The 18191-nt window shown below is 35.1% G+C and overlaps 1 protein-coding gene across 1 annotated transcript in view; it reads right to left on the reverse strand.

The window, feature by feature from the left end:
* The window catches only part of LOC133657995 (E3 ubiquitin-protein ligase Midline-1-like), a 77203-nt gene that overhangs the window by 22404 nt on the left and 36608 nt on the right, over nucleotides 1-18191 (reverse strand). The window contains exons 4-5 of the mRNA XM_062059635.1: nucleotides 10857-10964; nucleotides 4556-4704 (exon numbers count right to left, since the gene is read on the reverse strand). Coding sequence (XP_061915619.1) covers nucleotides 4556-4704; nucleotides 10857-10964 — 257 coding nt within the window. The remainder of the gene's footprint in view (nucleotides 1-4555; nucleotides 4705-10856; nucleotides 10965-18191) is intronic.

Consider the following 18191-nt stretch of genomic DNA (forward strand, 5'->3'; position numbering starts at 1 on the left):
TAACTTCGGCTATTTACGGAGATTGACGTCACTCTAGTAACACTTCTGCACTCTGACCATATTATCAGATCAGTCATACTGGAAATACGCGACAATTAGACAGAGATGTGCTGTCTATAACTCACAATCTCTATATAAGCCATGAACACATATGTTTTAATTTTTTTTCATGCATTCTAAGTCGTAAACAATGTAGTCAATGGGGGCTCTCTATTTTGCCCACAAAACCCTCTAAATAACCATCCAAAACCCTTCAATAATACTTTATATACATATCGTGACCTGAAGATTAACCAAATATTAAAGTTAAAGTGCCAATGATTGTCACACACACACTATGTGTGGTGAAATTTGTCCTTTGCATTTGACCCATCCCCTTGTTGGGAGGTGAGGGGAGCAGTGGGCAGCAGCGGTGGCCGCGCCCGGGAATAATTTTTGGTGATTTAACCCCCAATTCCAACCCTTGATGCTGAGTGCCAAGCAGGGAGGTAATGGGTCCCATTTTTATAGTCTTTGGTATGAATCGGCCGGGTTTTGAACTCACTACCTACCGATCTCATGGCGGACACTCTAACCACTAGGCCACTGAGTAGGCCACTTATTTACTTAAAACATATAATAACGATGTTATTATAAGTGCTTACGCAAGTTATTCTAGATTATAAATCATACCTCTAATCTGGATATTGGGAGGATTTAGCCATGAATCTAGACGTTGTTCATCTGTGACATTTAAATCATACCCAGAGATGGAGACAAACACAACCGAAGAAAGTGTCTGCAGGGAGACTTTTCCTTGTTAACCCTTCGCGTGTATCATGATTTATTCTTCAGCTAAAGGGGAAGATATGAACACCTACTCAGTGGCCTAGTGGTTAGAGTGTCCGCCCTGAGATTGGTAGGTTGTGAGTTCAAACCCCGGCCGAGTCTTTCCAAAACTATAAAAATGGGACCCATTACCTCCCTGCAGAGGTGTGGACTCGAGTCACATGACTTGGACTCGAGTCAGACTCGAGTCATAAATTTGATGACTTTAGACTCGACTTGACAAAATGTAAAGAGACTTGCAACTCGACTTAGACTTTAACATCAATGACTTGTGACTTCACTTGGACTTGAGGCTTTTGACTTGACATGACTTGCTACTTTCCCCAAAACCCAAACCTTAAAAAGTTATTTGGGAGCGCTCCGTATCTTTCATTTTACACGTCTGTGTCTATAAGCGTGTGTGCTGCTTGTCAGCTGGTGTGCTGTCAGTACAACAGCCAATCAAATTAAATCTACGTTGTTTTCATCCCACAGCTCTCATCCAATCCAATTGCAGGACAACCACCGAACATGAGTTGTCAAACAATGCGGCAGTGACAAACAATTATGCCAAAGTTGGTTTCGTTCGGGTATAAAAACTACGACTTGGTCAACAAAAAACGAATTGCCGTATGCAAATCACGCAGTTCGAATATTACAGACGGAGACGCAACAACTTCCAACTTCGTTCGACATTTGAAGTTGCACAAAGAAGGGTAAGTTTTGAATGTATGGTAACGTTTATTGGCTAAGTAACATGACTTTTATTTGCTGTGTAGTTAAATCAGTGAGGCTGTAAACTCACTGCTAAAGTCATAACCATAGACATCTTATAAGGGTACGCAGCATTGAGCGCTACTGCCTACTGGCGCAGACGAGACGCGGAGCCGCCATCTTGGAGTGGTGATCCGCTCCACTCAGTGCAATTCATTTGGCAGGAGCAATGAACTGTCAGCAAATTTAATTCATCTTACCTCACTGAATACCACTGATTTTCACGCGTTTTTTTTTTGTCATACGTGTAGCTATGATAACGGACACATGTTTTGGCGTTTTTATTATTCATAGTTTGCTTAACAGTAATATAATATTCTTATACGCTATAAATGACCAGACGTCCGAGATCAAAACTGGGAATATAATCCCAGAGAAGGGGGAAAAAAACGGTCAGCTATTTTTAAATTGAAGAAACAATATGATTAGATTATATATACATGCGTATATCCTACATAAACAATGTATGAATACATTAGATATCTATATATTTTAGGGACCTATAGACTGTATCTCTGTTGCTGCAGCAGCAGAGAGTTTATTCTGTCTTGACACTTTGTATTGATATTTTGTATTACATTCTTCCCTTAAATGATAATGTTTACAGTGATTGTTTTATATCTATTTTTTATGTATGTCGCTTTGGATAAAAGCGTCTGCCAAATACTTAAACATATATAAACACCTGAAAGTCTTTATATCCGCTAAAACCACCAATCTGTTTCACTGGATTCATAATAAACCCAAATGCTGTCTTACCCAACAATGTTAGTATTTGAATATTGTTACTTGAAGACTTATTCCTGGTTACAATTATACTGTTAAGAAAGTATTGTCTTATACTTTGCCTAAAATGAGAATGCATCATAATCAGTGGCGGCTGGTGAATTTTGTTTTAGGTGGGGCTGAAAGTTTGTAAACCAAACCCCTGTAGGGGTGTCATCCTCCCCCAGAAGATTTCTTTGTGATTCTCACATACAAACATTGAAGATCTTTGCTCCTTCTCAACTTTGTGGTAATGTTATTTTCATAAAATACAACCAATAGTATGTTAATGTTTGTTTTTGCAAATGTGTTTATTCTGTAAAGGAATGAGTTAAATGTTTAAAATTGTTTAAACTATTAAAATGACTGGTTAATAGTGCTATTATGAATTGCAATGTCAGCACCATTTTTTTCCCTGCAATTTCAAATCACTTGTTTTAATAAATAAATACAGCGTTTTAAAAGCATACACAATCTGTGTAAAAATATTAGTCTGTGGTTAAAAGGACTTGAAAGGACTCGAAACTCAAAATGCAGGACTTGGGACTTGACTTGAGACTTTCTAGTCTTGACTTTGGACTTGACTCGGGACTTGCCTGTCTTGACTCGGGACTTGACTCGAGACTTGAGGGCAAAGACTTGAGACTTACTTGTGACTTGCAAAGCAATGACTTGGTCCCACCTCTGCCTCCCTGCTCACCAAAAAATGATTTCCGAGTGCGGACACCGCTGCTGCTCACTGCTCCCCTCACCTCCCAGGGGGTGAACAAGGGGATGGGTCAAATGCAGAGGACAAATTTCACCACACCTAGTGTGTGTGGGACAATCATTGGTACTTTAACTTAACTTTAATCTTATCAGTCGTCATTGCAGTAAGAGTAGACATTGTGCAGTAAGCTATCATTTCGTTATGTTTGTAGTTTATATTTCTTGTTTAGCACTTAGCAACCCTGCTTCATGATGCTTAGTGTTTCACTAAAGCTGGATCCGTTTAGCAGAGCTTCTAAAACTTGTAGATCATCCTCCTTATATTCAGGATCAACAATATAAGGATCCGGATCCTAATTTTTCCCCAAAGTAATCGTTGCTGGCTCTCTCAAAGTCTGCTTGATTAGTATTGTTGTTGACGTGGAAGGGATCTTTGGTTCCTACCTCTAAGCCACGCGATCACGTGACTGGCTTCCTCATTATCTATCAAAATGGCTCGGGAATCTCTGTGAGATTGATACTAGTTTGATCATATCTATATCTAAGATTCTGTGTCATACATCAGACACATATGATAATAACTTTAATATAGAGGCAACTTGTTCTTCCACTCTACTAGTGCTTTAATACATTGGGTACTATTTTCTAAAGTCCAATGAGAAGCAGCCTGTGTTTTAAATTAGCGTCAAAAGCTATGGAGAGATCAATAAAAAGTGAGGCACATTGCTGTTTTTAAACAAGCGCTACAATGATGCCATTTATCACCTTCATCGTAGCAGGTATACTGCTGTGCTTTTTTCTAAAAGCCTGATTGATATTTTGAAATCATTTAATTTGAGTGGAGGAACTCTTTCAACTGATCACAAAACAAGAGATTCCAGAATTTTTGATAAGACGCAGAAATGTGATATTGGCCTATAATTTGTAAGAACTGCTGGATAACCTCCCCTTTAATAATCGGAGGACAAAAGCAGATTTCCAAACTGATGGAACGTCTTTGTTTTTAATTGAAAGATTAAAATTAATTGAAAGTGGCTCTGCTGTAAATTTCAGCGGCCAGCTTTAGAAAATAAGGCTCAACCGAGTCAGGCCCAGGAGGCTTTCTGTGGTCTAATGTTTTTTCCCAATTAAAAGGAGCAACATTAAAAGGATCTTCAGAAAACATGGAGATTCTGTCCAATGATTCCCTATAGTTGTCCCTTTTAAGTCAAATAGAGAACCGGTCGATCCAACTTAATTAGAATATGCTAATCAGATGCTTTCTTTTACATCTGTTGGGTTTCTCTGCCTGTTTTTCGTGGGCCCAAAAATCAATTGAAGAGCTTAACAGAAGCTTAAGCAGACAAGTGGAATAAGATTAGGTTAAATAGTAAATGTAATCCCCGCGTTGGGAAATCAAGTACACTCGTGTTTCCAGATGGCCTCGTCTTGCACTACCCTCAGTTCTCTGCGTGAACCGTGTGTAACTGGGCCAGCTCCGTGTGTGCGGCGGATGCCTGACCTGTCGTTGATGCTCTTGGCGCCCTGCAGGAAGCGGGCGTGGTCGTTCTCCTTCAGTGTCTGGTCCGCTTGTGTGATGAGTACAGAGGACCTCTCGATGCATTGCTGGCAGTTGGAGATCTGCTGGGCCAGCTTGCGTAGCCTTTGTGCCTGCAGAGGGCGACGGTTCCAGTGACAATTCTGACAACAGTCCGACACAGGGTTACCTATCGTGGGCTTTCTTTAACACTTTGTGACAGGAGATCGTAAGTTGCAGGAAATTTCAACAATAAAAAGTCCCGAGACTAATCCAGTTCACATCCATGGGTGCTTTGGATAAAATTTAAATAAAGTCCAAGATATATTTTTTTAGAACTGCTCGGTTACTACAGTATATATCACACACAACCAGACATACTGCACCATAATATACCTGGTGCAGTTCCGCGTTAGTTTGAATTACTTTCAGATTAATCACAGGGTTACTGTGGATTCATTTTGATTAATCACAAATACATGTTATTTTTTAATCTATAATAATTGTGCTTTAGTTTGCAAGAACAAAAAGACTCAAGAAAGAATGGACTATAAATATGCACTAGATGTGTTCATTAAACCAAAGATTCTTAACATTTCTGACCTCAGGGCTCAACTAAACCACTACCAAGGGGCCCAGGGCCCACTCAAACGCCAACACTGAATTAGTAATCTTTTTTTATTTTATTTTTTATTAATCAATCCAACAAAATAATACACAATGACAATAATACCATAATACAATTCCAATTCCAAAACCAAACCCGGTCCAGCAACATTCAGAATAGCAATCAACAGAGCAATTGAGAGGACAAACAAACATGACACAAAACAATCCAAAAGTATATCAACAACAGTATCAATATTAATAATAATTCCAACATAGCAGTGATTAGAAATCCCTCATTGACATTATTAGATTGTATTATATTATTATTAGAATTAGTCATCTTGATTTGAATTGTATTCAATAATTATATCTAACCTATTTACAGTTCAACGGGATAAACCTAGTCAAATGGTATTAAACCATCACAGAGACTATTCTCAAGTCTTAGGTCAGGCTGATTACAAAAATAGATAGTAATCAATTATACTGCAAAAGAATTGACTCATAAAAGGTGATAAAAAAAATAAATTACATAGCAATAGATACATTCTAAGTAAATTAATAATTGGTATTGATATAATGTGTTTCTTTAAAAACATTTAATAACATTTCAGTGCAAATGAAAATAGTTTCACCACTTTAGTCAAAAAGTTTGCGCTTAAGAAACTCCAGACTCGTCCTGTTTGTTTGATATTGTCTTTACTGCCACAAGTGGTGGAATAGTGCATTACAACTGAGTACCACTGCGGCCCGAAAAGACCACTGCCGAGATGCATATTTTTTTCTGGAATAAACAACTTAAAAAACTTAATTTTATGTCAACTGAAAAACAAAAGTCTGTTTTCCGAAACAAATATTTATCCACTTTAATGTGGACCTTTTGTGTTGTTGTTCATTAATGTAGTATTTTAAAATGGAAGTTAGTCGGTGAAAAAACTAATTTCTACAAAGTAATACTTTTTGTATTGTAATGATGGGTATCGTTTACATTTTAACTGATATGCCTGCAAAATCAGTACTTTTTAAACAATACTTTAAAAAAATAAAAGCACCCAAATAAAAAAAATTTAAAACAATTACTTTTTATCTTTAAGGAATTGTGTGACATTCAAGTTGTACGGACTAATAATTTAAATTATATAAACACAGCTATAACCAAGTAATACATTCAAAAATAAGAAATAAAATCCAAAACAAATGGTCATAATCATCACACTAAAAACAGCAACAATACGGAACATACATAACTTGTGTTATGTAATGTTGATGCTCACAATTTCGTGGTCTGCGAATGCACCTCGCTCACCATGACCCTGATTGGACGATAATGAGGAAACGCAATGTTGTTGTTGTAAGCTAGCGCTGCAGCCACCGACGAGGCAAGCGCAGATAAATGTTTCCTGTCTGATTACTACCGTTTACGTCATCACCCGTGTTTGTTCTGGTACCCATTCCTATATGTCATGCTGTTAAGCCTCTTCCATATAGACTTGTTAGCGTCTATTTCCTACAAAACTTGGACAAACTGCCCGAAACATGTCGCCAATGTCTTTTTATGGATTTTTGATTCTTGTGCTTCATATGGCTTATTTGGACAAAAACATTTGATCAGATGAATGATGATTTATGAACTCCCTGCTTGGCACTCAGCATCAAGGGTTGGAATTGGGGGTTAAATCACCAAAAATTATTCCCGAGCACGGCCACCGCTGCTGCTCACTGCTCCCCTCACCTCCCAGGGGGTGGAACAAGGGGATGGGTCAAGTGCAGAGGGTAATTTCACCACACCTAGTGTGTGTGTGACTATCTGTGGTACTTTTTTTACTTTAATGATGATGGATTAAAGCCTTGCTTTTGGCAGCTTTAGTAGTTTTAGAACACAAATCGGTGGTAAAGAATGCTGATTTAAAACCTAATTGAACAACATTGCAGTCTAAAACACCACATTTGTCAACATAAAGAAGTATCAAATAATCATACTTGCATATGATTTACGGATACAAAGTCTTCAAGGCAGAAGCGTATTAAAAAGTATCCAGTAACAAACGTGTTTGCATCTTTCAACTTCATTCATCGCATGAGTTTTACTTTATTCGCCAAAAAACAATTACCACGCCACTTGAACTTAAATTCCTAAGTCCATTCCAGACAGTTAATAATAGTTTAGTGTTTTGCATACCTGATATTGTTCTCTGTTTGAGTAATTTTCACTTGATCAAACCTTTTCGAACATTTGACTCTACAAAACAAATAAATGATGTATTATTCGTGCTGATACCACATCAACCAAACACTCAAAGCTGCAATATCGGTAACGCATCAGAAGTAAAACCTCTGTATTTTACATCCTAATTCATTTGAACTTCCAGTTTGTTTATCTTGGCAAAAAAGCCAAGCATTGTAGGAAAATAATAAAATATTTACAGAATAGTCGGGATCTCCATAACCAAAAATGCGTCCTTAAAATCCAGTGCACCCGTGCACCCCCCGCAGTTCAACTCCCCGTCCCGATGTGATGTGCCGAGATTTTAAGAGACAGATTGAGGTCACACTGAAATGAGGGCAAAGGACAGTTTGTCAGCAATTTGGCATGAACATTGTAATCTCAGTCCTTTCACCACGGTTAGACACGTTTAAACCCTCTTGATCCTTCCTGGCGCTCTATCAAATAAAGGAAAAAATTGTTACTTTATTACGAGCTGAGACACCAGAAGCTTGCTGTGCCTGATGAAAGTCCCTTTGAAGGCATCAGGACAGGTTTCGAGAACACTCTCTGGAATGCATCGTTTCAAAAATAAACAGGCCGAGGGACAGGAAGTAGGGATGGCCGATATAGCCTAAAGTCTATTTCGCAACATATATTGCAGCTTCCTACTGTAACGAGTTATATCATACAAATATATCATACAAAAGTTTGGACACACCTTCTCATTCAATGTGTTTTCTTTATTTTCATGACTATTTACATTGTAGATTGTCACTGAAGGCATCAAAACAATGAATGAACACATGTGGGGTTATGTACTTAACAAAAAAAGGGTGAAATAACTGAAAACATGTTTTATATTTTAGTTTCTTCAAAATAGCCACCTTTTGCGCTGATTATTGCTTTGCACACTCTTGGCATTCTCTCCATGAGCTTCAAGCACACCTTCGAAGTGAAAACTATTTCAGGTGACTACCTCTTGAAGCTCATCGAGAGAATGCCAAGAGTGTGCAAAAATTTAAGGCCAGTCTAGTACCCGCACTCTTTTACTACGAAGCCACGCTGATGTAACACGTGACTTGGCGTTGTCTTGCCGAAATAAGCAGGGGTGTCCATGTTAACGTTGCTTGGATGGCAACACAATGTTGCTCCAAAACCTGTATGTACCTTTCAGCATTATTGGTGCCTTCACAGATGTGTAAGTTACCCATGCCTTTGGCACTTATACACCCCCATAAATATAAATTTTTCAGTTCGAACGTTAAGTATCTTGTCCTTGCAGTCTATTCAATTGAATATACTGTATTTTTCGGACTATAAGTCGCTCTGGAGTAAAAGTCGCACCGGCCGAAAATGCATAATTAAGAAGGAAAACAACATTTATACTGTAAGTCGCACTGGAGTATAAGTCGCATTTTTTGGGGGAAATGTATTTGATAAAACCCAACACCAAGAATAGACATTTGAAAGGCAATTTAAAATAAATAAAGAATAGTGAACAACAGGCTGAATAAGTGTACGTTGTATGACGCATAAATAACCAACTGAGAACGTGCCTGGTATGTTAACGTAACATATTATGGTAAGAGTCATTCAAATAACTATAACATAAAGAACATGCTATACGTTTACCAAACAATCTGTCACTCCTTATCGCTAAATCCCATGAAATCTTATACGTCTAGTCTCTTACGTGAATGAGCTAAATAATATTATTTGATATTTTACGGTAATGCGTTAATAATTTCACACATAAGTCGCTCCTGAGTATAAGTCGCACCCCCGGCCAAACTATGAAAAAAACTGCGACATATAGTCCGAAAAATATGGTAGGTTGAAATTAGGGATGTCCGATAATGGCTTTTTGCCGATATCCGATATTCCGATATTGTCCAACTCTTTAATTACCGATACCGATATCAACCGATATATGCAGTCGTGGAATTAACACATTATTATGCCTAATTTGGACAACCAGGTATGGTGAAGATAAGGTACTTTTTAAAAAAATTAGTAAAATAAGGTAAATAAATTAAAAACATTTTCTTGAATAAAAAAGAAAGTACAACAATATAAAAACAGTTACATAGAAACTAGTAATGAATGAAAATTAGTAAAATTAACTGTTAAAGGTTAGTACTATTAGTGGACCAGCAGCACGCACAATCATGTGTGCTTACGGACTGTATCCCTTGCAGACTGTATTGATATATATTGATATATAATGTAGGAACCAGAATATTAATAACAGAAGGAAACAACCCTTTTGTGTGAATGAGTGTAAATGGGGGAGCGAGGTTTTTTTGGGTTGGTGCACTAATTGTAAGTGTATCTTGTGTTTTCTATGTTGATTTAATAAAAAAAACACACAAAAAAACGATACCGAAAATAAAAAAACCGATACCGATAATTTCAGATATTACATTTTAACGCATATATCGGCCGATAATATCGGATAATATCTAGTTGAAATGGATTTGCAAATCATTGTAATCTGTTTTTATTCACAATTTACACAACGTGCCAACTTCACTGGTTTTGGGGTTTGTATATTTGTCTCGACCTCCACCCCCCCCCCCCCCATCCCCCCTACCCCTCCCCCCACCCCCTGTTCACATTCAAGAGCTCTTTCTTAATGGTTAGCTATGCTATCCTCCTCCATTGTGTAGTGTAGCATGTTTAGCTATTCCTTGTCCTCCGGTGGTAACGATACTTGTAGGAAATGTAGTTTATTTGCCACCGTTTAGGCAAGGCTCATTAGCCACTCGCGAAGACGCTACGTTGCATTGTCACTATCAGATGTTCAAGATCACAGTTACAATGTGTGGTCAACATGCATTGTTATGATATAACGGTCGTATTAAAAGCTCTATTGTCGGCCGCATTTATATTGTAGTAGAATTTCTGACCTTTTGACCTATATTTCTTGTCTTTTAAGAATGTCCGCTCATTTTCAATACTCTTGTATTTTTGTGCCATTGAATGGACCAGTTGTGGGACAAAAGTGAATATTAAGACGTGCCAACCTGTCTATAGAATGTGTTGACTGTCTAAAGGATTCGAGTTGTTATGGAACAGATAGGAAAAGCAAAACAAGACATTGACGCATTCGATAAGGAACGATGACGCACAACAGACATATAAAAAATGGCAGAAGACCGAACTCGGGGGTGATTTTGGCTTGTGTGTGTCTTGTTGGCTCCGGAGTAACTTGTGGTTTGTCTGCACGACCAACTCAATTCAACCTGCACTTCTGATAATGGGTAAATACATTTGTTGTACTAAACTACTTTTGTTGCCTGCTTAAGCTTCGGACAATCCACTACAATATCATTAATATCAAACATTGTCTGTATTGCGCAACTGTAATGGGAAGGCAAGAAAATACTGTGTTCGACCAAAAACTGAGAGAAGTGTAACAGCAGTTGATTGAGCAATAGATGTGTAAAGAAAATAAATCATAGGTCTCACCTTCCCCTCCTTGATTTTGCTCCCAATGATCTGCCTCCTCTGCTGGATGATGTCGATCAGAAGGTCGCACTCGTCCATGAGCTTGCCCTCCTGGCGGGACGCATTCACCTGCGAGGCAATGCAGAAAGTAACAGACCGCTGGTTGGATTCATCCTCCTCCGACAGTGTCAGACAGGGCTGACATTATGCGCTCGTCCGTCTCATCCTTGATTGACATCCAAATGCCAAAAGCGGGCGTTGCACTCAGGGGAGGACGTGGGCAAATACTGCGTTCATCCTCTGGCCCGACAGAAAGGTCCGTAGTGTAGAGCAGTGTTTTTTTTGGGGGACGGGTTAGGAGAGTGGCTGTGCCAGCAACCTGAGGGTTCCTGGTTCGATCCCCAGCTTCTACCGACCTTGTCATGTACGTGTGTACTTGAAGCAAGACACTTCACCCTTGCTCCTGATGGGATGTGGTTAGGGCCTTGCATGGCAGCTCCCGCCATCAGTGTGTGAATGTGTGTGTGTGAATGGGTGAATGTGGAAATACTGTCAAAGCGCTTTGAGTACCTTGAAGGTAGAAAAGTGCTATACAAGTATTACCCATTTTACCGTTTCAACCTTTTTTGAGCCAAGGCGCATTTTTTTCTTTGAAAAAATCCGGAGGCACACCATCAGCAGAAATCATTACACAATGAAACTCAGTAGACAATAAAAAGTTGTTGTCGCAATTGTTGGATGTGAATTTAAACCAGGGGTCCCCAAACTTTTTGACTCCAGGGCCGCATTGGGGTAAAACAATTTGGCTGGGGGCCGCACTATATATATATATATATATATATATATATATATATATATATATATATATATATATATATATATATATATATATATATGTATGTATGTATGTATGTATGTATGTATGTATGTATGTATGTATGTATGTATGTATGTATGTATGTATGTATGTATGTATGTATGTATGTATGTATGTATGTATGTATGTATGTATGTATGTATGTATGTATGTATGTATGTATGTATGTATGTATGTATGTATGTATGTATGTATGTATGTATGTATGTATGTGTGTGTGTGTGTGTGTGTATGTATGTATGTATGTGTGTGTGTGTGTGTGTGTGTGTGTATGTATATATATATATATATATATATATATATATATATATATATATATATATATATATATATATATATATATATATATATATATATATATATATATATATATATATATATGTGTGTATATATATATATATATATATATATATATATATATATATATATATATATATATATATGTGTGTGTATATATATATATATATATGTGTGTATGTATATATATATGTGTGTATATATATATATATATATGTGTGTATATATATATATATATGTGTGTATATATATATGTTTATATATCTGTATATATATGTATATATATATATATATATATATATATATGTATATGTATATATATATAAATATATAATATGTAAATTTGTGTGTGTGTATATATGTATATGTGTGTATATATATACATATATATGTATATGGGTCTATATGTGTGTGTGTATATATATATATGTATATATATATATATATATATATATATATATATATATATATATATATTAGATATATATTAGATATATATATGTATTCATACATATATATTCCTCGCACATTAATTGACTTAAAGAGCGCACTTGCTGCATGTCACGTTATCGATGGTAAGATGCATTTTTAGACAATATGATTTGCCTGAGTGGCTAGGAGACGGTAGAAAATGGACTAGTAAGGACAAATTTAAAAAAAAATTATAATAAAAAAAAAATATATATATATATATATATATTTTTTTTTTTTAACTTGGGACTTCCCGCGGGTTGGATTTTGGACGCTGGGGGGCCGTATCCGGCCCGCGGGCTGTAGTTTGGGGACCCCTGATTTAAACCATAACCAATCATGCATCACTCTAGCTCTTGTCTCAAAGTAGGTGTACTGTCACGACCTGTCACATCACGACGTGACTTATTTGGAGTTTTTTGCTGTTTTCGTGTGTGTAATTTTTTAGTTCTTGTCTTACGCTCCTACTTTGGTGGCTTTTCCTGTTTTGTTGGTATTTTCCTGTAGCAATTTCATGTCTTCCTTTGAGCGCTATTCCCCGCACCTGCTTTGTTTTAGCAATCAAGAACATTTAAGTTGTTGCTATCTTTTTTTCTGTGGAAATTGTTGATTGTCATGTCAAGTCACGTCTGCTCCACACTCTGTAAGTCTTTGCTGTCGTCCAGCATTCTGTTTTTGTTTCTTTTGTAGCCAGTTCAGTTTTAGTTTCGCTTAGCATAGCCTTCCCTAAACTTCAATGCCTTTTCTTCGCGGCCCTCGATACCGAAAATTTTGAAACCGATTCCGATCATTTCCGATATTACATTTTAAAGCGCTTATCAGCCGATAATATAGGCAGTCCGATATTATCGGACATCTCTAATTGCTACATCTAGTGGACACATTTAGAACAGCTGTTTTTTTCAATCACAAATTTCAGGTTGATATTTATACTTAGCAAACTCATCCCGCGGGCCGAATAAAACCTGTCCGCGGGCCTGATCCGGCCCTCGGACCGTACGTTTGACACACCTGATTTAAACACAGAAACAAACATTTTGACAAGCAGATTAAATGAGTTTAGGGAGAAATAATAATGCAGCTGAGATAGGCTCCAGCACCCTCCGCGACCCCGAAAGGGACAAGCGGTAGAAAATGGATGGAATAAAGTCAGTGCGGTGGACTTCCTGGTCGACCCTTTCATGCCACATCCCACCCGCATCAAAGCTTACACTCCCAACACAATGCATTGTGCATGGACTCTCCTTAAGCTATTTTAGGAGTCCGAAGTGTGTGAAGAATAATGCATGATTTTTGTATTTTTTTTGCCTCTAGTTTTGTACATCATTTATTCATGGCTGTTTTTCTTTTTTTAGTCCAATTTCAAATTCCTGCATCATCACAACAACAAAAAAAATGTCTGCAGCTCATCACTGAGCACTCCCACACACACACGCACACACATTATAGCATCTTGATTAAGCACAATACTAACTCCTCGCTATTTCTAAAGGCCACATCAAGGCAAAGATGCCGCTCTCCATTAACTGGAAAGAGATGCTGCCTCAGTTTGAGCCCCCGGGCGTTGCTTTATTTAAGAGCGTCTTAGCGGGCCAGTGGAATGTCAGCAAAGTTGCCCTGTTTTCTTCTGCTGTTGGCTCTCTGCATATGAAACCATAACGTGATGGCAAACCCCTCAGTGAGCAAGGGGTTAAGGAAATGTTCCATGAGTAATCAACATTTTAGTTATACGTTTAAATCAGGGCCGTCAAATTGAACTCATTACCCTAAATGATTAATCACAAAACATTATTGAATTAATCACATATAATGCACATTTTAGTTATACATTTAAATCAGGGCTGTCAAAATTAACGCATTAACTCATATGATTAATCATAAAACAATATTGAATTAATTATACATAATGCACATTTTAGTTATACTTTTAAATCAGGGCTGTCAAATTTAACGCATCAACTCAAATGATTAATCGCAAAACATCATTGAATTAATCACGTATATTGCACATTTTAGTAATAGATTTAAATCAGGGCTGTCAAATTTATCGCGTTAACTCGTATGATTAATCGTAAAACGTAATTATAATCACGTACAATGCACATTTTAGTTATACATTTAAATTAGGGCTATTACATTTAATGCATTAATTCATACGATTAATCACAAAACATTATTGAATTAATTATACATAATGCACATTTTAGTCATACTTTTAAATCAGGGCTGTCAAATTTAACGCATCAACTCAAATGATTAATCGCAAAACATCATTGAATTAATCACGTATATTGCACATTTTAGTAATAGATTTAAATCAGGGCTGTCAAATTTATCGCGTTAACTCGTATGATTAATCGTAAAACGTAATTATAATCACGTACAATGCACATTTTAGTTATACATTTAAATTAGGGCTATTACATTTAATGCATTAATTCATACGATTAATCACAAAACATTATTGAATTAATTATACATAATGCACATTTTAGTCATACATTTAAATCAGGGCTGTCAAATTTAACGCATCAACTCAAATGATTAATCGCAAAACATCATTGAATTAATCACGTATATTGCACATTTTAGTAATAGATTTAAATCAAGGCTGTCAAATTTATCGCGTTAACTCGTATGGTTAATCGTAAAACGTAATTATAATCACGTACAATGCACATTTTAGTTATACATTTAAATTAGGGCTATTACATTTAATGCATTAATTCATACGATTAATCACAAAACATTATTGAATTAATTATACATAATGCACATTTTAGTCATACATTTAAATCAGGGCTGTCAAATGTATCGCGTTAACTCGTATGATTAATCGTAAAACATAATTATAATCACGTACAATGCACATTTTAGTTATACATTTAAATTAGGGCTATTACATTTAATGCATTAATTCATACGATTAATCACAAAACATTATTGAATTAATTATACATAATGCACATTTTAGTTACACTTTTAAATCAGGGCTGTCAAATTTAACGCATCAACTCAAATGATTAATCGCAAAACATCATTGAATTAATCACGTATATTGCACATTTTAGTAATAGATTTAAATCAGGGCTGTCAAATTTATCGCGTTAACTCGTATGATTAATCGTATAACGTAATTATAATCACGTACAATGCACATTTTAGTTATACATTTAAATTAGGGCTATTACATTTAATGCATTAATTCATACGATTAATCACAAAACATTATTGAATTAATTATACATAATGCACATTTTAGTCATACATTTAAATCAGGGCTGTCAAATTTAACGCATCAACTCAAATGATTAATCGCAAAACATCATTGAATTAATCACGTATATTGCACATTTTAGTTATACATTTAAATCAGGGCTATCAAATTGAACGCATTAATTCATACGATTAATCACAAAACTCTATTGAATGAATCGTATGTAATTTACATTTTAGCTATACATTTAAATCAGGGCTGTCAAATTTAACGCATTAACTCAAATGATTTTTTACAAAACATTATTGAATTAATCACATATAATGCACATTTTAGTAATAGATTTAAATCAGGGCTGTCAAATTTAACGCATTAACTCAAATGATTAATCGCAAAACATCATTGAATTAATCACTTACATTGCACATTTTAGTTATACATTTAAATCAGGGCTATCAAATTGAATGCATTAATTCATACGATTAATCACAAAACACTATTGAATGAATCGTATATAATTCACATTTTAGCTATACATTTAAATCAGGGCTGTCAAATTTAACGCATTAACTCAAATGATTTTTTACAAAACATTATTGAATTAATCACATATAATGCACATTTTAGTAATAGATTTAAATCAGGGCTGTCAAATGTATCGCATTAACTTGTATGATTAATCGTAAAACATAAATAAATGATAAATGGGTTATACTTGTATAGCGCTTTTTTACCTTCAAGGTACTCAAAGCGCTTTGACAGTATTTCCACATTTACCCATTCACACACACATTCACACACTGATGGCGGGAACATAATTGAATTAATCACGTATAACGCACATTTTAGTTATACATTTAAATTAGGGCTATCAAATTTAATGCATTAATTTATACGATTAATCACAAATGATTATTGAATTAATTATACATAATGCACATTTTAGTTATATATTTAAACCAGGGCTGTCTAATTTACCCCATTAACTCAAATGATTAATCGCAAAACATAATTGAATTAATCACGTATAATTCACATTTTAGTTGTACATATAAATCAGGGCTGTCAAATTTAACACATTAACTCAAAAATCACAAAACATGACATTATGACAATAAATGTGCATTTGCGTAGAAATATTAATATTATTAATTAAAATTATGCAAGCAAGTAATTTACAGCGATTAATATGATTAATAAAGTGTTATTGACAGCAGTAATTTTAAACGCCTAACATCTAAAGTAGATCTAAATGTAGATGTAGTTCATTCAAGTAGAACACGACATTCTGACAATAAACTTGCATTTGTGTCGGAAGTTAACGTCAATTTAAATTACGCAAGCAAGTCATTTACTAAAAGAAATTGTGTTAATAATCTGATTAAAATGTTATCTTTTCGACAGAACTAACTTAAATATTATTTAGTTGGGTGTCAAAAAAAAATGCAATTTTCAAACGAATCTCAATTCTTACCTGTAACGTTTCCTAATCGATCAAAAAAATAACAAAGTAGTTTATATATATATATATGTATGTATGTATGTATGTATGTATATATATATATATATATATATATATATATATATATATATATATATATATATATATATATATATATATATATATATATATATATATATATATATATATATATATATATATATATATATATAATGTATGTATGTATGTATATATATAATATATGTATGTATGTATGTATGTATGTATGTATATGTATATATATGTATGTATGTATATGTATGTGTATATATGTATATATATGTATATATATGTATATGTATATACACTACCGTTCAAAAGTTTGGGGTCACATTGAAATGTCCTTATTTTTGAAGGAAAAGCACTGTACTTTTCAATGAAGATAACTTTAAACTAGTCTTAACTTTAAAGAAATACACTCTATACATTGCTAATGTGGTAAATGACTATTCTAGCTGCAAATGTCTGGTTTTTGGTGCAATATCTACATAGGTGTATAGAGGCCCATTTCCAGCAACTACAACAACAGTGTTCTAATGGTACAATGTGTTTGCTCATTGGCTCAGAAGGCTAATTGATGATTAGAAAACCCTTGTGCAATCATGTTCACAGATCTGAAAACAGTTTAGCTCAATACAGAAGCTACAAAACTGACCTTCCTCTGAGCAGATTGAGTTTCTGGAGCATCACATTTGTGGGGTCAATTAAACGCTCAAAATGGCCAGAAAAAGAGAACTTTCATCTGAAACTTGACAGTCTATTCTTGTTCTTAGAAATGAAGGCTATTCCACAAAATTGTTTGGGTGGCCCCAAACTTTTGAACGGTAGTGTATGTATATATACGTATATATGAATATATATGTATATATACGTATATATGTATATAAATGTGTATATATATGTGTATATATACATATATACATATATATGTATATAAATGTATATAACTGTAAATATGTATATGTATATATGTATGTATGTGTATATATATAT

The sequence above is a fragment of the Entelurus aequoreus genome, linkage group LG01 (assembly GCF_033978785.1).
Source record: "Entelurus aequoreus isolate RoL-2023_Sb linkage group LG01, RoL_Eaeq_v1.1, whole genome shotgun sequence".
Classification (NCBI taxonomy): domain Eukaryota; kingdom Metazoa; phylum Chordata; class Actinopteri; order Syngnathiformes; family Syngnathidae; genus Entelurus; species Entelurus aequoreus.